Below are 27,209 nucleotides of genomic sequence, written 5' to 3'. Positions count from 1 at the left end.
TGTCTTCGCTGGTGGCTATAACCACTCACGTCCTCTGTGGGTTGGCACAGAGGGGGCTCGGGGATGTTTGTGTGCTTGTGCTTTCGCTGCATCCCCACCATCTCCGGGAAGTTCTGAATAGCACTGACAGAAGTGTCTGTGGATCAGTACAGCTTGCTCTAATAATAAATCCAAGATCAATGTCGGGCTCACAGCAAGCGAATGCCTGGTGGTAAATTCAAAAGTAGGCTCCTGGGGAGTGATTGGTCCATATCTCCCTGAGAACACACTCCCGCCTGGACTTCGTGTGAAGGCCAAGACTATAACAGGGTTAAAAAAGGACCTATCCTCCATGAACTTATCTAATTCTATCAATGACTATTAGCCAGGAGGGGCAGGGATGCAAACCCATGCTCTGAAGTGTCTCTAGCCTGTTTTCCAGAAGCCGGGAATGGGAGACCGAGGATGGATCACTCGATGATTACCTGCTCCGTTCATTCCCTCTGGGGCACCTGGCACTGGCCACAGTCAGACAACAGGATACCGCTGGCTAGATCGACTATTGGTCTGAGCCAGTCTGGCCGTTCTTATGTACATCTGCTCCCTAACGTGTTGTTTTGAAACGCACCTTCCTGCAATATTGCTGAGGGCCAGTAGCAATGTTAATGGAATACTTCGGTGGGGGATGGTACAGGAGAGGGGGGAAGATGACTGTACAATCACCAGGGAGGTTAGCATTGTTTGCTGTAGTCAAACTGCTGGCTTTTTTCACCTCCCCTCCATGGTCCCTTCCAAATCATGCACAAGAGCGTTCAAACTAGCCAAAAATGTCAGTTAGGGGTTTGCTGCAAAAGTGTGTCCTACTCAGACCCTGCCCCGACCCCAGATGACTCTCTCCACTCAGTAAGACTCACCACTGCTCCTGCCTCCCACAAGCATTTCATCGGGACCAGTGGGACAGCAGGTCGTAGGGGTCTAGCCACGGATCCGTAGGAAGAACCCAGCTACTGGTAATGTTGGCAGCTGCTAAGTGGTAAAATGATTGCTGCCTCTACCCTTTGCCAGAGATTTATCAAGGATACATTCAACTCCGCTGACCATTCTGGTCAGGGGACAGATGAATGAATCCACCCTGGGTGTCTATTTTGGTATAACCCTCCCCCACTCCTAACCACCCATGCACCCCCAGTCCCCAGGGGGGTCAGGATCCCATCAAGCCACCAGAAGTGACCCAAAAATTTACCAAGTTGAGATATTTGCCCCTTGCGCCCAAAGTTCTGTTTTAGTTTCCACTCCCACTGCCCCCGCTCTGGGCTCCAGCTGGTCAGTTGCTGATGGACCCCAAGTGTTTAAACAACCATGACGCTCATTTTTTCCTAGCAACACCACTTCTAGGTGGGGTTTGCAGCCGGAGGCACGAGCCAAGATAGCAAACAGACGTCGTTTTAAAGAAGCAACATTAACCAAAGGATTTATAAAGAGATTCCTTTGTATTAGAGATCAGTCAAGTGAGTCCAGGGCAGCAGCCTGGGCCAGTGCAACCACTGGTGTCTCGTAGTTCTGCAGACATCTGCCTCTCCCATGCCCCAAGCAGTAAAAAAATGAACAACAACAAAAAAACCCAAAAAAACCCTTCATCTGAAACAGGGGAGTGGGGAATAATAAACGGGGGGAAATCAATTAGCGCCCCCAAGAGAAGCAGCAGGATGTGGCCGCGCCAGGGGTCGGAGAGCACTTCTGCTTTCTCTGCCAGCGGGCGGCGTGGCCAAGATTGCACCGGGAACACACACACTGTGCCTTTGGAAGCGGCCTGCTTGTGGGCTGGCCACACGTTCCTCCGGCCTCGCCTTCGGAAGGTCATACCGGAGCCATGTCTCTCGAGGAGATTCCTGCAACTCCTCCCTCCTGCTCCTCCCAGGCGCTCTGAGCCGCTGGCACCCTCAGTAGTAATCGTCCTTCTTGCTCTCAGCTCCTGGGACGCCCCCACGGTCCTTGTGCTCCTGCACTAGCTCCAGGTCCTCGTTATCGTCCACCTCCCCTCCGTGATCCTCCTATTTGCAGGAAGAAAGGAGAGACGGGGAAATCAACACGGAACAGAAAGCAAGAGCCCAACCCAGTCAGCTAAGTGGTCGCCAGCATTCGTGGCTTCGCTACCAGTTAACGTGGGCTGGGATCCAGGAGATCTGGGTTTGATTCCTAACCCTGCCACAGCCTTCCCTGGTGACCTTGGGCAAGTCACTGACAGTCTCTACCCCACCTGTTAAATGAGGATGACCATCCTTCCTCCCTCGCACCGTGTCTTGCCTCATCGGGTTAGATGTCAGGTCTCTGGGGCAAGGACCATCTCTTAGGCCTAGGTTACACTAGAAAATGAGGTACGGTCGGGGTGTGAAAAATCTACCCCCGAGTGGCGTTGTTAAGCCAACCTAAGTCCCGGTGTAGACAGCGCTAACACCTACTCCCACAGGAGAAACCCTCCCACCGGCCTAGGCAGGGTCCACGCTGAAGCTAACAGTGAAGCTGCAGTGTTTTAAGTGGCGTCAAGCCCTTACTGTGTGTCGCACTGTGCCACACTCACAGGGAGCTGGTCCCAGGGCACAATACTCTGGACTCGGGGAAGCACCAGGGGTGCTAACTGGCCATTTAGCTGTAATTCACAGCTAGTTAACATCCCCCAGGATTTAACTGCATGAACCCCGCAGGTGCGAACTGACCGAAGTCCTCCTGTTTTTCAAGGACTACTTGAGTATGATCTCAGTTCCTGCAGACGTATAGAAGAACATATCCTTGGGATTCAGGGAAAGGGTGGGAGAGGATAGACTCCCAGGGTATTAAATGGCTGTGATTTACAATTAATTGGCCAATTAACACCCTGTCATTCCCTGGGTTCTGATGCACTTAGTTGGCATCTTTAGGCCTGGATACCCAGCCACCTACAGCTTGCACTTGGCTTGTGCCGAACTACTCAGAGATCGGCACTCACGATTCAGCACAAACAAAACATCCCAGGGCCTCATACTGCTCCGGAGCTCAGCAACCTTCGGGCTGGCCCCAGCTCCACAGGGGGAGCCTCTCCCGGCAGCCTAGGACCCTGAGCACCAGCTGTAGTAGAGCTGTTGGCCTGTGAGAGCATCACTCTCTCCCCTGCAGGGTGCTTACATGCAGCCGTGCACCTGCTCATTACGCTGGTGGGCCCGGACTGGTACTGAACAGGCAGCAGGCTAGGGAGAGACAGACCCCGTCTGAACACGACGCCACATCTGGCGCCGACGTAGCAGTTACAAGCCTTGTGCTGAAGCCCGAGGCGACTTGCTTCCTGCACCATGGACATCCCCACCCCACCCCCAGCAGCACACACACGGGACAGGCAAGATGGGCTTTCTCCCCCCGGAAGGCTGACCAGCAGGGACGCTTTGGGGCAGAGGAGAGGGAGGGGCTCCAAGGTAGATTTTTATTACCAATGACGCTCGCCAGCAGCTTGGTCTCTCTCTCCTCATCAGTTTCTAGGAGACAGGCTGCTGCTGGCTTGGCTGTTGTCTGCTCTCTACTCCTTTCCAGCTTCACTGAATCAGCCAGGCCTAGAGCTTCGCTCTCTGACCCAGTTTCTAACAAGCACATTGAGCCGTTAAAATAGCAGAAGAGTCAAAAAGTGCTTCCAGGCCTCTCTCAAATCTCAGATCCCAGCCCGCGCGGGCCCGCTTGAATCGGGTACAAAGCACGGCTCGGGCTCAGAACCCTACCCCCAGGCTTTGGAAAGACTCCACTCCAGATCTGCTGCCTAGAGGCTATTGGAACTGACTTCCTAGACACACATTAGCTCCGGGGGTTGCAAACCTCTGTTTGGGGCCAACATCTACACAGAGATTGTCATAGAATCTCAGGGTTGGAAGGGACCTCAGGAGGTATCTAGTCCAACCCCCTGCTCAAAGCAGGACCAATCCTCAACTATTTTTTTTGCCCCAGGTCCCTAAATGGGCCACCCCCAAGGATTGGGCTCACACCCCTGGGTTTAGCAGGCCAATGCTCAAACCACTGAGCTATCCCTCCGTTGGGGACTTTTCCCCTCCCATTTCCTGACCCCACCCCCATTGTCTCCCATCTGCCATCACATAACATCCCAGTGACAACTACAGCACTTACATGGGAAAACACCACTCGGCTGTACTTTAGCACACTGTAATGCAATTCAGCGGCTGGAGTCAAAGAAAAGGAGCCAGCCTCATGAGGTCTCCAACAACCACCAGCTCCATGCGGTTTGGGAAGCGCTGCTTTTGAGCGAATGCCAGGGCTCCATCCCCACCGAACATTGAGCTGGTGCGTCATTATTGAGCTGCTGCGCCATTGCTGAGCTTCCCTGCACGGGACTGCAGGAAACCTCCAGTGCCGCATACAGAGATTGCGAGGGCTAGCTCTCGCTACAAAGGGAGGAAGTCCCTGACGATGGTGAATGAATAGCCTTTTTGGGGGGGGTGGAGGGGAGTCCCATGAGGAACCCAAATGACGCCAAGACAGAGGCAGGTTATGTCACACTACCCAGGCCCACAGGAAAAGCTTTCTAAAGCAGTGCAGTCAATGACAAAGGGCAGGGAGAGGAGTAAAGGAGGTAGTAATACCCCACGTTTGGTCATGCCCCTTCCTTTCCCAGCAACCACCCTTCCCGCAGGGAGGAACAGCGAAACTCATGTCCTATATTGTGCAGGACTGCTGCCTTCCTCCCTCCAAACTTCAGGCTGAGCCCACAGATTTATCACCAATCAATCAATCAAATGCCGCACATGTAACCTCTGATACAGAGGAAAATATCTTAACGCCCCCAGAGACAGCCTCCTCTCATGTAACACTGTCATTTGACATTAGGAAATAATGCCCCTGCTGAGCCAAGGAAGCCCACGCCTGCATCTGGCAAGAAGGGCCTAGTGTTCGGAGCACTGGCCTGGGAATCAGCAGATCTGAGTTCTATTCCTGGCTCAGCCCCTGGCCTGCTGGGTGACACTTTGCCTCTTCGTGCCTCAGTTTCCCCATCTGTAAAATGGGAATAATGATACCTCACTTGTAAAGTGCTTTGAGATTTATGGATGAAGAGAGCTCGACATTAACAACTATTTATTCTTCTTACATGCCATGAGAGAACGTACAATGGGCTCAGTGGAGATGGTAGGCTGAGGGCTCCCCTCCAGGGCCAGAGTACTGGAGCTACGGCTAAGGGCTGATCTCGCAGTATGCATGGTGTTATGCATAAGCCATCCCAAGCTTTTACAGGGTTAGTGGTGGGGATCTGGCTGACGACTGCAAGCCCCTAAGAGCTGTTTATTCAGCTTGCGCTTAAGGCCATCCCTGGGCCAGCTCTTAAGTAAAAACAGGGGAGCAAGTGGACCCCATCAGCCAAAGGGCAGTGGTAAAAGAGAGGCAGGAGATGGCGGTGGGAGGGGCAGGATGCAGCACTGGGACAGATAGCTAACTGAAGCTTCCCCTAGCCAGAGACAGGGAGGGAAGGGGACACTGCATTGGTTTAGCTGGCACTAAGGGGAACAGCACTGCCAACCCTACATGATCAAAAACCATCATGTGGGGCCCCAAAATCATGAGACTGGCTTAAAAAATCATGAGATTAAAAATACATAAGTGTGAGGTCTTTTTCTTTGCCTTTGGAGCATTTAGGGTTCACGTTTTCCAGCTGCTCTCCTTTTATCATGGTTATTTATTCCATGACAGAAGTCGCACTGCAGAGCTGGGGTCAGCGCTCCTCCATGTGCCACCCTCAAACCCAGCCAAGACTGGCAGATTGTGGGGGCCTGCTCCAGTATCCACTGAAGTCAAGGGCGTTATTTCACCGATTTCCATGTGACTGAGATCAGCCGCCCCGATCTGCGGAGGGCTCAGCACCCACAGCTCCCACTGAGGCTCAGGGGGGCCTCTGAAAATCTGACCCCTTTCTGCTATTGCAGAAGGTCATTCATTTCCCTAAATGTGAGCCAGGAAACCTCAGAATCCCCGCGGGCAAAGACACATCCAGCTTCCACAGATGGCTGCGTCTCAGGCACAGCATGGAGCAGGTGAGGAGAGCTGGGCATTAGCTAGAGAAATTGCTCATTAACCCCCCCTGCAAGTCTTCCTCCTTCCCCGCGTCGCATTTGCGCCTCAGAATTAGAGATCCCTCTTTTCATGGTTTTGAAGTGGAAATTGCATTTAAATGTTACAAATCAAATGGCAGTAAAAATTCAAGACGACTCCACAGGTGGCAACAAAGGGCATCTCCCTGGCTCTTCGCAATCAAAGACCTCAGGGAGGCTGTATCCAAGGCAAAATTAGCTTGCCAGGGTGCTGCAATTTAGATACTGAATTCATTTTGGGGACGAAAACTTAGATCTTGATAAAACAGCTCCCCATACACATACGTACACAAATCCCCGTTTAAATGGAAAATCATTCCCGCAATCGTCTCTCTTTTGAAGTTAAATGGAAATGGTTCAATTGAAAGCTCTGCCAGCATGGCTGCAACAATCCGGTTATTCTAGTGCACAGTGCCAGGCAGCGAAAGTGACTCAACATGGCTACAATCAGAAATGAAACTGACATGGCTGCGGTCACTGCCTAAACCAGGGCTTCTCAAACTGGGGGTCAGGAGGTTGTTACATGGGGGTTGCGAGCTGCTAGCCTCCACCCAAAACCTCGCTTCACCTCCAGCATTTATAATGGTGTTAAATAGAGAAAAAAGTGTTTTTAATTTATAAGGGGGGGGTCACACTCAGAGACTTGCTATGTGAAAGGGGTCACCAGTACAAAAATTTGAGAACTGGCCTAAGGGCAGGGCAAATAAACCACCAAAAATAAAACTCGCCAGTAGCGTTGACCATTTCTGACAATGCCCAAGCTCCCGGAGTCCTGTGATTAGGTGTGAACCTCAGCTTTAATTAAAAAAAAAAAAAAAAAAAAAGAAAGTTTCTAGCCCTCCTGGCTGTGGAGAAAATTTTGAAAATGTGACCCTTAAAAGGTCCATAACCAGAAGACAAATATTATATATTATTAGTATTACCACAGGAAGAACCACCAAAAACTGTTATTTTAAAAAGCCTCTGGCATGAAAATAATCTCTCATTGTTCTATTCCTGGCTCTGAGATGATGTAGCCCAGTGATAGATGTGATAGAAACCAGCCAGCGTTTAAATGGGGGTGGGGGGAAAGCTAGGGAAGAGAGGCAGCAAAGGGTTGCAGACCCAGCAAAAAACAATTTACATTGAGCTGGGTTGCTGAAGGGTGAACTTTAAGCATTGTCTTACCAAATCTGCTTCTCCCAGATGATGGCAGACATCACCACTACCGCTACATTTTTCAGACCGCGTTAAGCCCTGAGAACGCACCATAAAACCCTTGGCCTAAATTGTCCGGAAATGAGTTGAGACAGAGACTGCCTAACTTCAGACCCCTTAAAGGGTCCTGATTTTCACAGGGTGGGTACTCAGCACAGGCTGAAAATCAGGCCCCCCCTTTACAGCTGTCTCAGGTTGGGCACCCGAGATCACAGGTCACTTTTGAAAACTCAGGCCAGTCAGAAAGAGAGGCTACCCCCCTGGTAGGATGGTTCTCTCCGAAATCTGCAGCTTTGTTTTGTTCACACAAGTTAACTATGTGCTTATGCCCCACTGACTTGTGTACATGCTTGCGTGTTTGCTGACTCAGGGCCTTCATGGCCCGAGGCGTGAAATCCAATCACCCACCTCTCTCAGCTTGCATAGCAACAAGCCATTTTTAACCACTGATCATGCATTTACATCAGCAGTGTCAGCATCCCCAGAAGGAGCCTTGGGATTCCTGGCTCTGGCTGCGGCAGAGTTAACAAGAAGTAGCTGAAGATAGGTAATCGCTCCGCTTTGAAAGCGGGCAGAAGCCCAGAGGGGACGGTTTCTGTTGGAGGCACTTATCTCCCATCCATTATTAATAACCGGAATAAACAGATGCCACAGCAAAATGCAACAGGCAGAGACGCACCAAGGAGATTGCGGGGCGGCGGTGTTCTAACTCTGCTCCCCAAATTAGACAATTTAAACAAAAAGTGGCATCTCGGCCGTGCTCAGTGACCTGCTAGGGGGCAGGATTCAGCTCGCTGTGGAGATCAAACTACCAGGGAAAGAGGGGAGATGACAAGGGCCGATCCTGAGATTTCGATGAACTATCTCCTCTCACCCCCACCTCATTGTTCCAGCCAGAGCGTTTGGACCCCACTCCTGCATGGGGCTCCCTGCTGGCGGGTGCTGAGCCTGAGTGCAGAGCTCTTAGCAGGATCGGGGCTTGGTTTGATCAGGGTGGGGGATGGAAGGGAAGCCCCTGAACAGCAAGGGGGCACTTGTATGGCCTCGGTGCTTTGCAACATCTTGTGTATGTCATTACTTACATGCGGGGGAGGGGATGAGGGTTAACAAAATTAAAAGCCTTGTTCATCCTATTTATCAGCCAAGGCCTGATTTACTCAGGTGCTGAGCACCAGCGAGTCTAACTGAAGAAAAGGACAGCTTGGGGGGTGCTGAACACCATTGAAAGGAAGGGCTTGTGTGCACATCACGCTACTACCCGAGGGCTCCCGCTGGGATCGGGGCCCATTCTGTTAGGTGCGGCACAACGGCATCGGAGAATAATGCCACCTAGCTCCTCTACAGCGCTTCCCATCAGTATCATTATGCTCATTTTATACATAGGGAAACTGAGGCACAGAGCAGGGAGGGACTTTCCCAAGGTCACCCAGCAGGGCCAGGAATAGAACCCAGCTTTCCTGAATCTCAGTCCATTACATTGCAGAATGGCACAGTTCCTGTCCCGAAGAGCCTGACTCCTATTCCTAGGGCGCTGAGAGCTTTCCCCTAACGGCTGTCCCAATGCACAGGTCTGGCCAACCACTGCACCAGGCTCAGCTCCTGGTCTCAAACACGCCCGCAACCACACGACCGAACAGGAAATGAAGAGGAACCTCGGTGCCGTACAATTTCTTGCTCCTGATCTTCTTGGTAGTCGTCCATTGGCTCTTCCCTGGCTTTGTCTGGCCCAGCGGCACCCTGGAAACACAGGAGGGCAGACGTTGGTAGGTCGGCCTGGTTTAAAGCTCCCAGAATCACCCCCCTCCCCACCCCAACCCCGACAGAGCAGCAAAGCCGCTTTGGAGACCCAGACTTTCATGTATTAGAGCCCCAGGTCTGGAGGCTGCTGAATCAAGACCCTGGAACATCAGAGGTGACCCCATCTCTGTTGGGTGCTTGTCCCCAATCAACGCTTCTGTCCCCTTTATCCTGCAGGCAACCAGGGGGCGGATGGAAGCAGCCAAGTCATTTCCCAGCAGCCACCCGCCTTTTGCATCTGCCTGTGCATGGGAGCGCTATCACGGTAGGGATCAGCGCTGTGTCAGAGCTCTGCACGGAGCCCGGGTGTGCAAGCAGCCACCCTGGGTTGAACAGTCCCTGCAGACAGTGGGGAAGCATCTGTTAGAAAGCGAGAGAACAAGCTCGTTGGCAAAGCCGGGCAGCAATCGAACAGGGGAGCTAGCATCCACGTGCCAGGGGAGAGCCGTTCGGGGCTCTAGGAGACAGCAGGGAGAACAGTGTCACCGATCCCTGCTCCTCCACGCCACTGCAGCTGCCCAAGCCACATTAGCAAAGCACAGCCGAGTGCAGACCTTCCAGCCAGGAGCCGGCAGCGAAGACCATTCCTTCTATTTGCTGCCCATTAAAATGAGAGATGGCAGCTGTCTGGGAGGCAGCCTGAGAAAACAAAGAGCAATTCAGCCTTCCTAGTGCACGGAGGGCTGCAGAGCACCCCCTCGCCCAGGGAAACCGCCGCGCTGAGCGGCTCGCACCGAGAAGGTCTCCGAACAGGAGCGCAAGGGGGAGTCACGATCGAGCACTCTCCACCCACGTGCAGGGCCGCAGCCTCAGCTGGGGGCCATCAATGCAGCTTCTCCGACTCCAGGTAAGCGCCGGTGATTCGCACCAGCTGAGGATCTGGCCCATGGCTACTGCCTGCTTGCAGGCTAGCAGGGAAGGAGCCCGGGCTGCTGCAGGGCACCATGGCCGAGCCCCTTAAAACAGGGCGTGGCCATGAGAGAAAGGGTCCATGGAGGGGGGAAGTCACTGGATCATTCTCCTCTCAATAGCAATGGCTGAGGGCTCCCTGCTCACTTGGGAATATTCATGGGTTTGCATCCTGGCTGAATCGGTTCAGCTGTTCATTATTCTGGGGGGCAGCATGGGCCAACAGGCTGGGAGCGAAGACACCAGGTTCTAGGCCCAGCTCCTCCACTGAGTCAGAGGTTGGCACTAGTGGCCCTGGCTCAGGAGAGCACCAGGACTGGTATCGGGCAGGGGCAGATTGTGCCTGACTCAACCCACAGCAGCCTGCCCAGCCGCAGAGTTAGAGACCAACAGAGCTGGATCTGAGGGGGTTTTCTTGGAACCTCTTGCTGGGCGAGCATGAAATATTAATGCTTCCAATAATTTACACCTCCCGGAGAGAAGGACTCAGCCATGCTGATACAGCTGCTGATTAACAGACCTTCACTCGGGGCAACGATTCAGCATCTCCTCATTCACCCGACGGGCTGAGCTGTGAGCAGGCCACCTGCTCCTGCCCGGAGCTGCACCAACACATGCCGCCCTCCAGACCCCACAAATGGGACCGAAGCGACTACCCTCCCCACTGGGCCCAGCAGGGAGCTAATTACAGCCTAAGGGAGCAGTGCTCCGACACCAAACCCAGCTGACCGCCCCAGTCAGAAAAGCAAGCGGGTGGAACAGAAGCCAGGCATTGTGCTAAGGTTTGCAGCGTTCGCATGGTGGGGAGGAGCAGGCTGAGCGGGGAGATCCAGTAAGAGAGAAAGGGAAGCAAACAAGAAAGGTAAGAGGGGGAAAAAAACGACAGACGGGGAGAGTTCTGGCCTCTGGTTAGTTCTGTCCTCCCTAGGGCTGCTGACTTTATCCTTTCTTGTCAGCCATCTGCCTGCCAATGCTGTATTTATACCTTGTGCTTATGCAGCTCTGGCTGCCGCAGTGTCTTGATGCTGCAATATAGATTGTAACAAACGCGTAATGACAGCCATTCAGAACAGAACGGCAACAGCAGGGATAGAACTTCCTCAAAAGCACAGGCCTCTCCCACTTGGACTACAGGAGAATCACCGCTTCCTATGAGCCATACAGGACTTATGACACACAGTTGTGCAGTTCTGATTCCATCCAGTAGTTCATTAGTAAGAAACTGACCAAGCTGATGAAGGAGTTTAAATTTCCCTCCCAAAGGAGTGCTAAGTTTGCACAAGTTCTCACTGCCTGCACCCTCAGGTCGTTCCTCCTAAGGTACCTGTGCTCTGTCCAAACAGCGTGAACAGCTCAGCCTAGCACTGTGCAAAGAGAAATAGTTAAGGTACAAATTCTTTTCCCACGAAGGAGCTGGAGGGTTTTATTCAGCGGATGCAATCCTGCAGCGGTGAGGCTCTTTGCTCCAATGTCTGTTCTATTGGTTTGGAGTGATTTTAGACTTGCTACCAATCATCAGTTTAGAGCCTGACTGATAAAATGCTGCTTTTAAAAACAAGCGACACAGAGAACTCTCGGCAGCCTGTCAAAAGAAGCTAATATTTCCCTGCTGCAGAGTTTCGCTCCAGACAGCAAGAAGCACTTTACAAAATGAATGGCTTCCTTCTGCAAGCGAGCATCTCCTTGGAGACAAGGTTCTCCCTCACACAGCGTAATTGCCACCAGTCCACCACGGCCACATCACAGAAACATGGGAATCGCCAAACTAGACCAAGCAGGGTCCATCTAGTCTCGTGTCCTGTCTCTGACCATGGCTACAACCAGCTGCTTCCGAGGAAGGCGAGAGAATCTTGAAGTAGACAGAGAGGGGGATAATCGGCCCCCCACGTTAGATCTCACCCTGGATTCTAATCGTGCAAAGTTGGCTTAAGCCCCAAAGTAAAAGATCAAAATTCTGGAGAAATTTGATTGTCCTTAAGTGTGACAAGCCAGGATATTCCATCAGTTCCCCTTTGAGAGTCTAGTTAAATTCGCAGCCTTAGCTTCCTGGGATTAAACTGTGGTGCTCATTGCCCCAGGGTCCGTGAAAAAGGATTTCCTTTGATCCGTTCTGAATGTTTCACCTTTTAGTTTCATTGAACATCTCCTGGCTCGTGTGTTGTGAGACCGAGAGGAGAGAAGTTTCTGAGTTACCTTCTCTAGAGACCTGGCATCAGCTCAGGAGCACGTATCGAGAGCCGCGGGCCCTTAAGGCTCTAACACTAAAGACATGGCATCTGCCAGGATTCCCAGATTTCAGCCCTCCTGTGCTTACACCTATTGCCAATGGTGGCAAGTGGCCACAGTTGGAATAAAGTCCACCTTACAACCACATTTCTGCCCCCTTCCCTTCGCCCCCTGAAGAATTATGGTCTTGGGAGGCCCAGCTCCCAGAGTGGCATCGGAACGGGCTGAAGAGCAAGTGGGACATGTTATACAATAGCTGGGCAGAGAACAGGTGCTGCGGGGTGCTTCCATGTCAGCCTCAGAGCAGGTGGAAGAGGGAAAAAGAAGGGCAGCTTGCCAGTAGCTCCTGGAAGCCAAAAGAAAATTGGTCATGACCCAGCTGGAACTCCATAGCCACAAGCTGCCCAGAATCAGGAGCAGGAGATGATGGGGGAAGGGTTCTCTCACTGCCAGCCCATCACAATAGAGCATTGGGGCTTGGGGGTGAAAATTCTCTTGGGGGGCATGTATCCTCTTCCTCCTCTCACTTGTAGGGCCAAGAACCCTCTTCATCAATCCCCTGACAGCCCTCCCTGCAGAAATGGCTTCCCCATCACATTACATTACCTTCAGTGGCTTCTGTGTCTCCTCTTTCCCTAGCATGCTGGGTTCCTTGTATTTGTCTGATTGGACCACCTTCTCCTCAAAATCCGGCCTCTCCAGCTCGGCCTCCTCAAACTCATCTTCCCCTTGGTTATTGGGGTCCTGAGCAGGGTCTGCAGCATCATCAGGCATCTGGGTGAGAGAAACCTCTTGTGAGCACCCAACACCCCCACACCCGGGACACACGGTGGCCAATACGAGCTGGCTTTCTCCAGCATTTAAGCCCAGGCCAATGAGTGGGAGAAGCAACAGCTGGGGACACCAGCTTCCAGGAAGGAGGCTTCCCACCTCACTGCAGCAGTCCTCCTCAGGCTGGATCTCAGGGGTTTCGCCAGATCAGAGTCTCCTCAGATGAGACTGTAAGAAGTTATGGCTAAAGGAGGTGATGGGGCCTAGCAAGAACAGACAATCTTCTTTTCTTACCAATAATCTGCCCCCCTCATCTCACTTTCTGCCCCTGCTGAAATCCCATGGCATTATGTGTGTCTATCCTGTGGGTCTCTCCATCGGTCCAGCTACGTTGGTAAACGAAGAAACACTCAGCAGAAGTTGAGTCTTAATGAAGTTCTTAGGAAGTCATTGCCTGGAATCTTTAGCAACCAAAGGAAGGAAACCACCTCACATCAGAAAGTTGTTTCATTGCCTGTGAGGCAAACCAACTCATTGGCAATAGGTGCGATGACCCTAAATCAGTCCCCCGGAAAGGAGGAAGCTGTACTCCCTGTTTATCAAACCGACCTCAGAAGAAAAAGCTGCCTTCAGCCAAAACAAATCTGCCTTTTGACACAATGCTCTACGCTTTGTTATGTGCATGATGCTTTCAGATCTAAAGCTCCGGGAACCAAAAACCAGGATGGTTTCCTTGGCACAGATGTTCTCAGGAGGTACATCGAATCCTGAGCTCCGGCAGAGAGAGGCAGACACACAGCTCCAGGCTGTGGGAGATGCAAGACTTCTACCTTGTAGCAGATCAGCTAGAAACATACCCTGTCACTGAAATAAAAGAATGGACTGGGAGGGAGAGGAGGCCCCATCATCTCCCGTGCTTAATATCTGCCATAGTTTTGGTTTGGTATTCTCCTCCTAGGTTACCTGGGAAGAGTTTGTTTCCTCTAGTGCAGCTGGATCAGCATTGACTCCTATCTGCGGGGTGGGGGGAGAATTATCAGCTGGCATCCTCAACGAAAACATGGACGTCCTCCCCTCTAGGGAGGGCAGAGAAAGGTGAAAGCCTGTGCATGAGTCAAGGTCATGGATAAAGGTGTGATGTCCCAAGGACCTGTAGGCACCACGGTGGGCAAAGGAAAGTCAAACAGGCTGGAGGGCCAAGGCCCTGCCAGTGTCATGGGGGAACACTATAGAAATGGGTAGGGAAAGATCACTTCTCTCTGAAGTTACTGCTCCTCTTAGGGGAGCCTGGGCTCTCTCCTTCAGCCTCTCCAAGCTAAGCGAAGGGAGATAAATGGAGCTGAAGCTCTCCCAATGGACATCGGTTACCGAACGAATATCACTTGGCACTTCCATAGCGCGTCTCACCTTCAGAGCACTTAACAAACCACCAGTGAATTAGCCGAGCTAGCCCGACCATCGTCATAAACACCAGTCAGTGCATTGCCTTGCCTCTCCCGGAGCGTGTCAGAGAAAAGGATGTGCCAGTATATTTTTTTTTCCCTGCGATCTGATCAGCTTTACAGATGATTGAAACAACCTCCTTCCGCTAGGGCAGCGGTTCTCGGTCCTTTTCCATACCACAACCCCCTTTTCCATACAACACTCAGCACCCGCTCCTCGGGATCCCCTCCCCCCCCAGCCACACAGCAGAGATCTAACTGGGACCTATTTAGCCATATGGGAAAGGGAAGGTGCTCAGGGCCCCTGAAACAGCAGGTGTGTGGCCCCCAAGGTGAGAGATTCTGCAACTGACTATATACAAGATGTCATCAAACAGCAAATAAAGATCCCCCCTCCCCTCATACCACACATGCTCTGTTTGACCAGCTCTGCTCCACCTAACACCCATCAGAGAGAGGTAATTTTGCCTGGTTTTAGGGTAGGAAAAATGGAGGCATAGAAGTGACTTGTCTGATGAGAACTCATGGCAGGGACTGGGATTAGAACTCCCAGCGCTCACCCTGTGCTGACCATACCTCCCGTTAGCACTCGAAGGGATGCTAGGAAAACACCCACTATTCTTCATTAAAACACCACCCTCTTGGGGGCGGGGGTGAGAGAGATCTGGGAATGACATGCTACGTGGGCTGCATGGAAAGTTTCTGCTTGAACGGAAGAGTTTGGTGTCAGTCAGATTCGAGTGATGACATCATGGCGACTTCTCTTACCATTGGCTCCTGGACCACCGCCTCTTTTCGCATGTGCATAGTCTCTTCTCTTTCGATCATCCCAGCATCTGCAAGACAAATGAAATGAGTCAATCCAGCCAACCAAAAGGCTCATCCAGGGAGCAGCAAAACCCACAGGGCACTGGCAATGAGACCGTTTGGCCCTGTACGCCGTGGAAAGTTCTCTCTCTCCTAGAGAAAGAAAGAGAGTGAACTGATCACTCGTGCCTACCTGGGAAAGACACTGCATCACTGGAACCAGAGAGCAGGCTGGTTACCACCCCCCAGAACAGGTATAGCGTGGAAGCTGATGCAGTGTTGTCTGCCTGTCTCTGCAGACAGCCTGACACAATAGCGTGGAGGGGTGTGAACTGCTCCCCATTCATTGTAAAGGGTTAATCCTGGTGCCTAATGATGGTATGTTAAAATGTCAACATTGATTGTTTCGTCAACGACCACTTTAGTAGCATCTAAATAATAATAGTAGTGCTTATTTGCCATGGCTGGATGTAAGGACAGCGCTCGGGTAGCAAGTTGCGGTCAAGGGCAACAGGAAAAGGAGCAATTCAGTCCCCTGCCTCCAAGATCTGAAGTCACCTTTGCCCCAGCTTAGCAGAGGCACTTCCACTGCCTCCTCGGTGCCAAAATCCAAAACCACCTCCCGCATATTCGTGGGTGCCAGAAACCCCCTCTACCCAGCTGCCAAAACGTTGCCTGGCATCTATGGTGCAAGTACATGCTGGCGACACAAAAACCTCTGGGTCTATTGACCACTGACAACGTGGGGAAGAGTGGAAAAGACATTTAACACCAAAACAAATGTACACTCCCACAAACAGTGCACAGACGGGCGACACTGGGGGGGATGGGTACATCCTCTCAGGGTCCAAATCTTGGCATCAGTCTTGTGTGCTGCGTAAGACAGCGGCCGTGACTCATTGTTCTCCATGTCAAGTTTGCAAGAAAAACGACTCCACGTAACAGTAACAGTTTTTACGGGCAAGGGATTTGTAAGGCCACCTTTTCGGAGGCTTAATGATCCCTGATGTGCCAATGACACCCCTCTACTTCCTGTTAGGTGGCAAGGTAGCTGGAGTCAGACCACAGGGTGATTGGCTTACTGAGCCACCGGATGCTCAGTCACTCAACTGTACGTTCAGGAATGAGTCTCTCTCTCTCTATCCCTTGGGCTACTGCAGAGGCTGGGTGGTATCCATGGAAACAACCCAGTTGCGCAGCCAGGCAGAGAATCGCTGCCGGCCCCGCTGTGCCACGGTGGGTTACAGGTCAGTGCCACTTCGCCCTTTGTCAGCGCATGGCGGTTGAAAATGAAAGGCCAGTGCTCCATGTGCCAAGGGAGAGAGGAAAGGGGAACCACACCGAGAGTCCATTGGGGGAAGCAAGGTGGCTCATTATGTTTATTTCTCCCGTCATACATTCTGGACCCTGCACAGCCCTTTGTTTTGACCAGAGGGAGGCCCAAACCCCACCAGATCTGGAGCTGACTAGGTCCAGCTACAGCATCTGGTTGCGCTGGCTCCAATGGTCATGCTGACCACTGCAGCGGCAAGCACAGCAGGTTGATATGGGTGATGCAAAGCAGCCTCCAGCATCGGGCTGCCCCTGTTTGGCCTGCTGTGTAACCTAGAGGGCAAGTATGCCCCAAGAGACGGCTGCAGCAACAATCTGTAGCGCTCTGAGGGAATGCAAGGCGCCACGCCCACTCTTTCACCCCCAAAGTGGCAGGAGCTGGGAGAACCGAGGCGGCAACACCCAGGTCCCCTGAGGGTGCACAAAGGAGGGGCAGCCCATAGGGCTCCGGGCAGTTAGAAGCAGGGTTTATGAGCTGTGAAGAACATCCCACTGAGAATCCTGGTGACCACACGAAGGCAGACTCGGGGGTGTAAAGCAGGACGTGCTGGAAGGAACCACGGGGTGCTAACAGAATAGTGAGCTGAGTTTCCAGGATGGTTCCCCCACTCAGAAGTGACTCCCCCCCCCCGCCAAAAAATTAAACAGCTTCATTCACTGTAGTCTCTAATCCTGGGATGCGGAGATGGTTCTCCCTCCAGGCTCATGGTCCAAGTCTGGCTGCATTAGACCCAGTGTCTTTGAGGCCTAGATGCATTTTTTAATAGCAAAAACAAGCAACAGAAAATAAGTCCTGCCTGAGATGCTTCTCAGGACTCCGGCGGGGGGGGGGGCGCACGGGGCGGGGAAGAGAGCTGAGGACGAATCGCCCATTTTGACAGTGCATCATTTATTATCCTTCTCCTAACAATCCTCGACAAGAATGACCTTAACGAAGGCCGGGGGCAGGGAGCTGGGGCCGTGTTTCTGTGCTGTCTGTCATCAGCATTAGCCAAGTTTTCCCTCTTGAAACATTAAGTAAGAGACCAAGAGGCAACAGGGCTCCCAATTAGATAGTTTCATGGCCTGGGCCGTAAAGTCGTTCCCTAGGGCGTTAATCCCAATTAAGACATGGAGGCCAAGTCCTGCTGGTCCCAACATTCCCCCCATCCCCACCCCCGCAGTGCGAGCCTGTTTCCTTCAAAGAGGAGTTTGCTTTGATTTGAGGCAATTAGTTTGATTCTTCTGGGGGAACCTGTTGAAAGCAGGTCATTTAAAGATGAAATACCAGCTGGGTCCTTCTATGGGAAGGGACAAGGCATCTGGGCTTTGAAACAAGAACATGGTTTCTCCTCTCTTTCTCACACAACCCCCACGCTTCTCTGTGTCCAGTTGACTGGACCCGATCAGCACAGGATCAGTTTAATATCTAACATGTCAAATATCTGAGAGGTTCTCCTGCACTGGAAGGGCACTGACCCAATGATCTAGACCTTTCCTCCCTATCTTTATTATGGCCTTATTACCTACGGCTCTGTTACTCGTACCGATCTGCACCTCTGCCCCTCACCACCACCGCTATTCCTAATCCGAGCCCTTTCCTGAGCAGAGAATGAAAACTGCACCAACATCCACTGGCAAGAGTTCAGGCTGAGACCACCAAACTCATTTTTGCTTGTGATCTAAGTCAGGATTTGAACCCAGATCCCCAGGATAGAATCCAGGAGCCCTGACTCCTAAACTTCCTGCCCCACCTACTAGCCAACCTGTCTAAGGAATATTTCATTCAGAATCCCAGTGACACTTAGATACAGGTCACTGACCAAAGGCAACAAAGACTTTGTTAGTTCAGCTTGGTCTAGTAACCCCATGCGGTTGCACTGATCAAATCTGCATTCTTACTGTAATTAAATTTAGCCTTTTAGACCTGAGAAGTTAATCAATATTTGGGATCTTATGGATTGTTTCAGTTAGGGACAGAAATTGATGATGGAGTCAGGTATTTCTTTGATGCAATCCTGTTTATTTACAAAGAATGTACATGAAGTCCTGTTTCCCTGAACACGCTAGGAATAAAAAAGAAGGGAGATAGTTTCTCTGTTCACAGTTCCAAGCCCTTTTCCAGCCAGCACTCTGCTCAAAAGCTCTCACTTTCGTTTTTTCCCCCTCAAGGTCACACATTTCTCTCGCTGTCTCTGGGGCTTCCTTGTTGCCTTCACTCTTTGAGGTGTTTCTGCTGCTTCTCTCCTGCACACAGATGCACGGCTACAATCAAATACATCCCTCATCCTTGCATTTGTTATCAGATCCCCAGGAAACTCCTTGGACCACATGGCTCACACACTGCCCAGGCTTGAAAGCAGTCTAGTCCTTGGGAAGTCATCTTCTATTGTTTCAGCTATCGCTAAACAAAGGGGAAATTCATTGTTCCCCCAATTCCCCTGTTTGGAAGGCCGAAGCTGTCCAGCATGACAACAATGAGGCGGTACGATCGCCCAACCCTCAGCTTAACAATATTTATACATTATGTTTACATTGATACATTATGCCTGTGAAGTGAAGCAGAGATAAAGGCTCTTCCCTCACAAACCTCAACTGGTGAATTATTCATGAACCAGTTTCCTGGCCTGATGATGGGTCACACCGGGTCAAATGCTTCCCCCTTCGTCCCTTTTTAACGGCTTCCCTTGCAAATACATTATTAGATGGCTGAGCCAGTCCAGGGAGTCTGAATGCAGTTGGAGCAGCAGAGGGTACAATTCTAACATGTGCCAAATGGTTTGAGGGCTGGTCTCCCCCAGCTGCTCAGAGTTTGAGTCTTCCAAGATGGCTGCAGTTGCCTGACTGACTCACGGAATTAGCTGGCCTTTGAAATGGCTTGCTCATCACCCCCAAAGGATGCTGGGAAATTCATCACCATGATTAAGATTGGAATCCCTCTTCCAAACAAAAAACAAACAAACAAAACAAGCAAAAAGAAATCACATGGGAGACTGAACTCAAGTCTTGCAAGAAACAATGGAAGGGGATTCTCCATCCCTCTCTTATAGATGGGAAACAAAGTGCCGCGACCTGTGAGCATATTGCTTTAGTACATATGATGCACACGGCCTGGAGAAAGGGGACAGGTCAAGGTTGGATGAAAGGGCTGCCCTATCCCTGATGATAAGATGATGCAGTGCACTCCTCAGATGACAGCCTCTCCTGTAAATTACTACTGGAGGTGGGTCCCTTCTCCTTCCATCCCTAGGAAAACAAACTCCTTAGTCATCCATAAGGGGACTGCGGATTTAACATCTTCCTCCCGGACACAGCAGCAGGGAGGATGTCAGGGGATTCCCAGAGCCAGGCTCCATTTCTGCACTTTGCAAGGCAGGGAGGAGAAGAGTTTTTAAAACTCCTAGCAATTGTACCTCATTCACAATGACACATGCCTTGGTTTACCTGTGCGCTGAGTCTATCGGTGCTAACCCTAAGCAGGGGTGGGCCATGTCAGTATTTGAATGGGGTCCTCCCAGGAACACTTGGGGAGTGCACGTATTAATGCTGGAGACACTGGGGGCTGCAAGCATTCTCCTGCAACGCTGAGAATCCAAACAGGACCAAGCTAGGGCATGAGGCAGAGGAAACAAAAGAGACTAGAAACTTGGGTAAAAGTGACCAAGTTTGGATTATTTAAAATACACGATATCTCTTGACAAAATTTTCCAATTAAAATTTCTCTTGAAGTTTTTGAGAGACTTCCTTTGTTCAAAAAGCAACCCCTTGCTAAGCATAGGTCATTACTGTACTTCACTGCGTTATGGAAACCATACCCATCTCGAGTTCCTCATCATCTGTCCCTTCCTTGTCTCCTTCCCGATTGGCTATCAGATGCTCCACCCCTCTCTGTTGATTGGCCAGCAACAGATTGCCATTCTGCTCAGATCTGGTGTCAAAGTGAAGGTGCTTTGGGTAACCGTGCACTTGTTCCTCGTCCATTCGGGCATTCACTTTGCTAACAATGTCTTGCCAGCTGCAGCAAAGTAAGAAACAAAAAACAGAACAAGCCACACAGCTTGTTGGCATTTCATAAGCTAAATGCAAACAGGGAAAGAAAAAAAACACAAACAAAAACAAAAAGAAACCCACCTCCCACACATTCAAAACTCCTGCCTAATTGTACATCTCAGGCAAAGGAGCTGATTGCATTAGTTATCGCTGCAAGCTACATGGAAAAGCTACAGAACAATTTATGTGCTACACAAATGCCAAATAAAATATGCTTTATAAATGCAATGTATTATTATTAGAACGGCTTTAATCTGTTATTCATGCACTGTGATAAATTAGAAAATATTGCCACTGCTATATGGATAATTCCAAATGGATACATTTTCATGCTTCCCACATATTAGACGGCATAAATTTGCCTTTTTGGAAAAATACCAAACCAAAAGTCCTCTTTATGTCTCAACCTTTATGTAAAGTAATAATGCTGCTTGTACCACAGTCTTCTAGAATAATGAGTCCAAACTCTGAAGAATCATTATTGAGAACTGTAGAGTTTTGGACGACGAGTGTAGAAAGCCTTTTTAAAGAGAAGTAATGATACAGTAAAAGTTTTGTCATCCGGCATATTGAGGGATGGGGGGCTGCCAGTTAGTCAAATATTCTGGTTCACTAAGAGTACAGGCTCTGGGCTGGGGGTGCAGGCTCTGGGGTGGGACCAGAAATGAGGGGTTCAGGATGCGGGTGGGGGCACTGGGAGGGAGTTTGGGTGCAGGAAGGGGCTCAGGGCTGGGGGTTGGGGTGCAGGAGAGGTTTCAGGGTGCTGGATCTGGGTGACACTCACCTTGGGCAGCTCCCCGCAAGCTGTGACATGTCCCCACTGCTCCTAGGTGGAGGCGTGGCTAGGCAGCTCTTTGCGCTGCCTCCACCCGCAGGACCTGCCCCCGCACTTCCCACTGGCCACAGTTCCGAGCCAATGGGAGATGTGGAGCCAGTGCTTAGGGTGGCACACGGAGCCCCCCCATGGCCATTCCTCCGCTTAGGAGCAGCAGGGACATGTCGCCGCTTCCAGGGAGCCAGGTAGGGAGCCTGCTGGCCCCGCACCAACCGGACTATAAACCAGACTTTCAATGAAGATCAGAAATGCCGGTTTATAGAGCTTTCTGGCTGGTCAAGTGCCAGACAGCTCAGCTTTTACCATATAAGGAACTTGTTGCAGTGTGGCACAGCAGAGAGCCTTTTGCTGGTCTATTTTAATACAATCTCTCTCATAAGCGGTTTGTAGTAATTGTGACAGATGCTGTGGTGAAAGTCTATTTGGGGTGTGTGGGGGCCCGATCTCTGTGACCAGCCTGCGAGCCTGCCTCTGAGCTCCGGAAAAGTGCGGGCAGCTCCTTCTGGCCAGCCATGAGCTAGGCTGGGAGTCTGATCCCTCCCTGTGAATGCTTTGCCTCAAACATGCTCCTGTTGCTACCTGGAACCACTGTCTGTGTGCCTGCTTCCCTCTTGGCACAACAAGGCTTTAATGATGGTCGGCGACAGGAGAAATGCCAAATGCCACGTACCTTCTTCTCCTCAATGCTGCCGTCTCTGCATGGTATCTGTACCAACCACTGGGCTCAGGAGCCCATCTCTACATGGCCAGTCAGAGGCTCCACTCCCTGTCTATAAACGTGCAGTACAGATGCAGAGAGATGGGTTGTGGAGGGGGCTGTACAGGGGTATTTAAGGTAGGATACCTATGCAGATATTCTCAACCAGTGCTAGAGGGAAGTGTCTTTTATATAGAGTACAAAGATGGCCCAGACCTCTCCAACAAGGAGGCTGTTCTCCACCCAACTCATTGAAGAAACGCAACACAATGGATAAGATTCAGAATCACTCAAGCACCTAGCCTCACACTTCTGAAGATCTAGAATACACTACGAGCCAAACCCAGACCTTGAGATTCACTTGAGTGGCACCTACCTACACTAGGCTTGAACTCGGCCCTGATTTCTGAAGAACTCCTTCACATTTTGGGGAGTGAACCTTAAAGGTTCAGAATGCAGGGAAAGCCCCCAAAAGACCAATTTGCTTCTCTGAACACTGTGTCTCCTCGAAAGCAGCAGGGGAAACTCTCCAGAACAGCTACAAATGCTTGCAACAGGTTACCACTTCCAACACCCATCCCAGAGGCACGGAGACTTTCAGGAGTGAAAAATGATGGGCACTACCAGAACTTTTAAACCTCAAAAAACAGCTTCAGTTCACATTCAGATTCCTCTTTTATACAGCCTGAGACCTCCGATTCAGATGCACATGCCAGCTGAGATTTTCAAATCTGCCTAAGAGATCTAGACACCCAGTTGCTATTAAAATTAGTGGGACTGGCGCATCCAACCTATGTGTCTACATTGCAGGCTTGCTCTGGGTCCTGGCTCATGCACACACAAGCACGTTAGCTAAGCCCGCCTCCAAGAATCCACATCGCTATGCCAAACGTGCCTACACTCTGTATACCTGTGTCCACACTGGGGCTGCAGCTACCTGTGCCTGGTGCAAGGATTTCTGGGTGCGTATCCCAGAATTCTTGGTGCCTAGCCAACTGGAGCCACTCTAGGATTTGGTTCCTGGCTTGTTGTAGAACTTGTCTGTCCTCCCCGAACCCTTGTGTGGAAGTGGTTTGGGCTCACCAACAGCAGCTCTGCACACTCCTCCCTTCCCACCAGGCTCAGCCGCTGCATTTAAAGCCAGCACGCTGCACTGCGCAAGCTTTTAGAAAGGAAACCGCAGCCAGAATGTCATCCCGGATCACCCACCACAGAAACAATCAAAATGTAAATCAACCATCAAGAGCCTCTCTGGAATCTGCTGATCTAATCCACCCCTGCAATAGTTCCCAATCCTACACTGGACAAATGGCTTCTTTGCCTCTGGCAGGCTGTGTTATTTTTGGCACTGACATCTCCAAGAGAATGTCACTTTGATGTTCCCCCACCCCCTCAAACACTGTCTAGGTAACATGACAGTCCCTAGCTGCTCTGACGACTTCTTGACCTTAGATCCATTCAGGGACAATGCTCCGTCAGTGCCATGCTGCGGCCTCCGTCTCCACGTGCCAAACAGCTCAACGCTTGTGTGCTCTGACTTATTTACTGGTGACAAACTCCCCTCTGTGTTATATGCAACAACATATAGCGCTGGTGCCTTCAGTGACGCCCACCTCCACTGACTTTCGTTGCTCTGCATCCCCTTTGCTTCTTAACTCCATTGGTTATTAGTACAATTGCTGTTTCAGTGGAACGTAGAGGACCAGACGGAGATCAGGGCCCTATAGGGCCAGGTGCTGTACAGATACATAAGAGGCGGTGCCTGCCCTGGCATCTAAGTGAACAAGAACAACGGGCAGGAAATGAACTGTTACTGTTCCCATCAGAACTCAGTTGACAATTCAGAAGCTGTTTCTCCCCCAGCTTGACTGCATCTGCAGATCTAACGGGAGCCACATCTTGTTTGTTTCAATAAAGTAAGTAGATGTAACCTGTAGGGAGCAGATGAGCCGAGAAAGATGCTCTTTTCATCTTTCATCATAGCCAGACTTGGAAGAACTGCAGTATCAGAAAGTGTTTTCACATGCAGAACGCTCATTCTGCTACCTGCTCAGCAGAGTCCTTCACTCAGACGATCAGTATTTTTGTTGTCTTTGTACAGCGCCTGGCACAACGGGTCCTGGTCTATGACTGGAGCTCCTAAGCGTGCGTGCAACACAAACAATAAGTATCCATTTCATGATCTCAGTGTAACAGTCTCCGCCTACTTCTGAATCCACCTTTATTTGTAAATTATCCAGAGAGCATTCGTCTCCTCTCCCTTATACCATGGAATGAAGGCCGAGCGATGGAGGTTGCTATGTACAAAGAGGCCTTCTGCATTTGTCTAATAAAAACTACAGCCCCCAAGAGGCGGGAAAATTTCCATACTAAGGCCTCACCTAAAAAGAGAAGTTGCACCTGTTTTAAATCTCTTTAGTTAAAGCCGTGCAAGCCACTGAGTGGAGATAATTCCATTGGTTTACATTTACTGAATTAAGCTAAAGTCGAGATAAGCCAATTGCAAAACAATTCAAATGCATCTACTCAGGAGAATGCCCCAGAGTTTAACTCAAAGAGATTTAACAAACATTTTAAAGCAGTGCAACATTTGTATGTAGATAAGGTGTAGGTGTCCACCTTACAATCATGCAAGGCTCTTCAAAGAACCTTTCCCTGCTGGCATGACAGAGACATGGACCCAAGCAACAGCTCCATCCACAAGATGGAAGGAAATCCACAAATGAGAAGAGGATAGAACTGTCACCTCAAACCTGGATGCAAAGCCAGGAGAAAAGTCAGCATCTCAATTGGGGCCAGTCGCCTGCCACTTCTCCATTACCATATAATCTTGAAGATGACAAGCTTTCAACTCTTGCTTTGGTTGTTCCCACAGAGCTTGACGGATTACTGATTAATCAGTGGAAAAATGAGTGAGCCTCAGCTTTAATACACAGCTTAACACCTCTTAATTAGAGAAGCTGATGGGATCCCTTAACAGCCCTTCTGCTGAGAATGTCTGGCCTCCACTTTGCTGTATATCTTCAGCTTGCTAAACAACACAATTTTTATTTTTAAGTTCCCCACTGCAGAGAGGTTGGCAGAAGTCCACTCAAAATTCTGCACTGCCATTTCTTCTGGCTAAGACTCAATCCATGCCCTGCACCCTGCTCAACAGAAGCTCCCCAGTCTCTCCTTACTGCATGACACCTACAGGACTGGTAGCCAAAGCCCACTTTGCTGGCTAAATACAGCCCGCGGAGAGTTCTGCAACATGCCACCCTGTTGCCCTCCCCTTTCTCATGGAAATGGAACCCACCAGGCCATGCGTCCCAGCATGCAGCGCTGCATCTTGACACAAGTGGCCTGGCAGCTTGAAGCAAGATGGATGTTGTATGGGCAAATCAAGAAAGAGCAGAGCATGCTGGGACCTGGAGTCTTCATTTGCAGCTCTTTACATGGAAGATAACACTGAACATCCCAGCAAGGGGAAGAGTTCAATGGGCCAGTCTTGATGACCTTCTGTAGCATTCTTCCCCCTGAAGCCTGAGCGGGAGAGGAGAGCCCTGCAATACAAACCTTTGCATCTGCGCCGGTTTGTTCCCTGCCGAGGGATGGTTGGCTGGAGCCGCCTCCTTCTCCAACGTAGATGGGTGTTTCAGATTAGGCACCACCCCTCTGGGAGCATGGTTTTCCTCACTGGTTTTCCCCTGAATGCTCACCACCACCTTGTCATCCTGCAGAGAGGACAAAGAGCTGTACAATCTACCTGGCCACTCGGACCCTCACGGCCGCCTCGGGTTTGGAAGGTTCCTGGTTTTGGATCACATCTTTCATCAGGGAACATTAGGACAGGAATCGCTCTGCAGGGGAGATGCATTCCCTGCCAGCCATGCTACCATTTCTGAGCGAAGGAAAGTAATTCATGTCCCAGAGAGAGAAGAAAAATACCCTTCTGTCGGGCAGGCTATGTGAAATGTACTTGCCCTGTCCTCAGCAGGCCAACGTCCATTGGACAAAAGGGCAAGCCTAGGGTCACACCTTAAAATAAGGGTACAGTAACTACCATGTAACTACATTGCGATTATTATTATTATATTGTGGTTTGGCTTCTCAGGATGTAATTAACACTTACTCATCTTCACAACATCTCTGGGACACAGGCCGGTGCTGCTATTAACTCCATTTTACAGATGAGGAACTGAGGCATCAAGTGACTTGCCCCAGGTCACACAGAAAGTCTGTGGCAGAGTAGGGCGTTGAACCCATTCTTCCGAGTCCCAGGCCAGGGCCCTAGTCACTGGACCATCCTCCTGAGTCCACACAGGATGTCCTTCCTCCAAGGCAGAGACCAGGAGTGTTTCTGGACCAGGCCAGCCGTGAAAAATCCACATCCACGTGTGGTTTGAAAGATAAATATAGTTTGGGGCTCCCCAACCAGTGGCTGCATAAAAGATGCCTGCAGCGATGTAGAGAGAGAGAAACAGGCACTGACTGATCAGGGACCAACACGGTTTCTGGTGCCTCTTTCCCCCACCTGCGCTCTAGAATGTTTCCCTCACTCCCCGTCTCCGGTCTTCCCACACACACCAATGCCCAGCTTCACCTCTCGCGTCTCTACGCCGGGCTACGGCAGCGTTTTTAGCTCTACCTGCCCATCACTGTGGGACCCTGAAATGTGGGTTCCTGGCTCTGCCGCAGACTCGCTGTGTGACACCAGGCGAGTCACTAGCTGGGGGAAGGCAATGGGAGCTGCAGGCGCTCGGCAGCTCGGGAACGAAGGTTCTCAGTCTCTCTGCAACAGCTGCAATGCGGGGGATGATCATACTCCCCCGGGGGACAGGTAAATTCATGATGGCTACAAAGTGCTCAGATGCAATAGACAAGGCCATGAATAACTAGGATAAATATGGCTGAGCAGTGCCCTCCGGAGCGAGATGAATGAAAAGGAGGAGAAGTAGAGGACTTGGCTGGTCACCCACTTATTCCCTGTCCAGTGGCTGATGGTGGAGTCAGTTCCACTGGCTGCACAGCAGAAAAACCAGCCTGTAGCTGATACCCTGGGATTTTAAGGATCTTATCCAAAGCCCATTGGAGCA

The 27,209-nt window shown here is 50.8% G+C and overlaps 1 protein-coding gene across 3 annotated transcripts in view; it reads right to left on the bottom strand.

Moving 5' to 3' along the window:
- Positions 1–1,450: 1,450 nt before the first annotated feature.
- The window catches only part of LOC120387849 (Golgi integral membrane protein 4-like), a 75,086-nt gene continuing 49,327 nt past the window's right edge, over positions 1,451–27,209 (bottom strand). The window contains exons 9-14 of one of the 3 annotated variants that reach the window (XM_039509112.1): positions 25,690–25,847; positions 20,365–20,564; positions 15,200–15,267; positions 12,825–12,992; positions 8,952–9,023; positions 1,451–2,030 (exon numbers count right to left, since the gene is read on the bottom strand). In XM_039509112.1, the coding sequence (XP_039365046.1) occupies positions 1,920–2,030; positions 8,952–9,023; positions 12,825–12,992; positions 15,200–15,267; positions 20,365–20,564; positions 25,690–25,847 (777 nt within the window). In that variant the 3' untranslated portion in view covers positions 1,451–1,919. Of the gene's footprint in view, positions 2,031–8,951; positions 9,024–12,824; positions 12,993–15,199; positions 15,268–18,560; positions 18,954–20,364; positions 20,565–25,689; positions 25,848–27,209 lie in introns of those variants that run through there. The other 2 variants (XM_039509113.1, XM_039509114.1) reach the window with 2 other exon arrangements.

The sequence above is a fragment of the Mauremys reevesii genome, linkage group 21 (assembly GCF_016161935.1).
Source record: "Mauremys reevesii isolate NIE-2019 linkage group 21, ASM1616193v1, whole genome shotgun sequence".
Taxonomy (NCBI): Eukaryota; Metazoa; Chordata; order Testudines; family Geoemydidae; genus Mauremys; species Mauremys reevesii.
The sequence above is the reverse complement of the archived record's forward strand: the minus strand, read 5'-3'. Positions and strand labels throughout refer to the sequence as shown.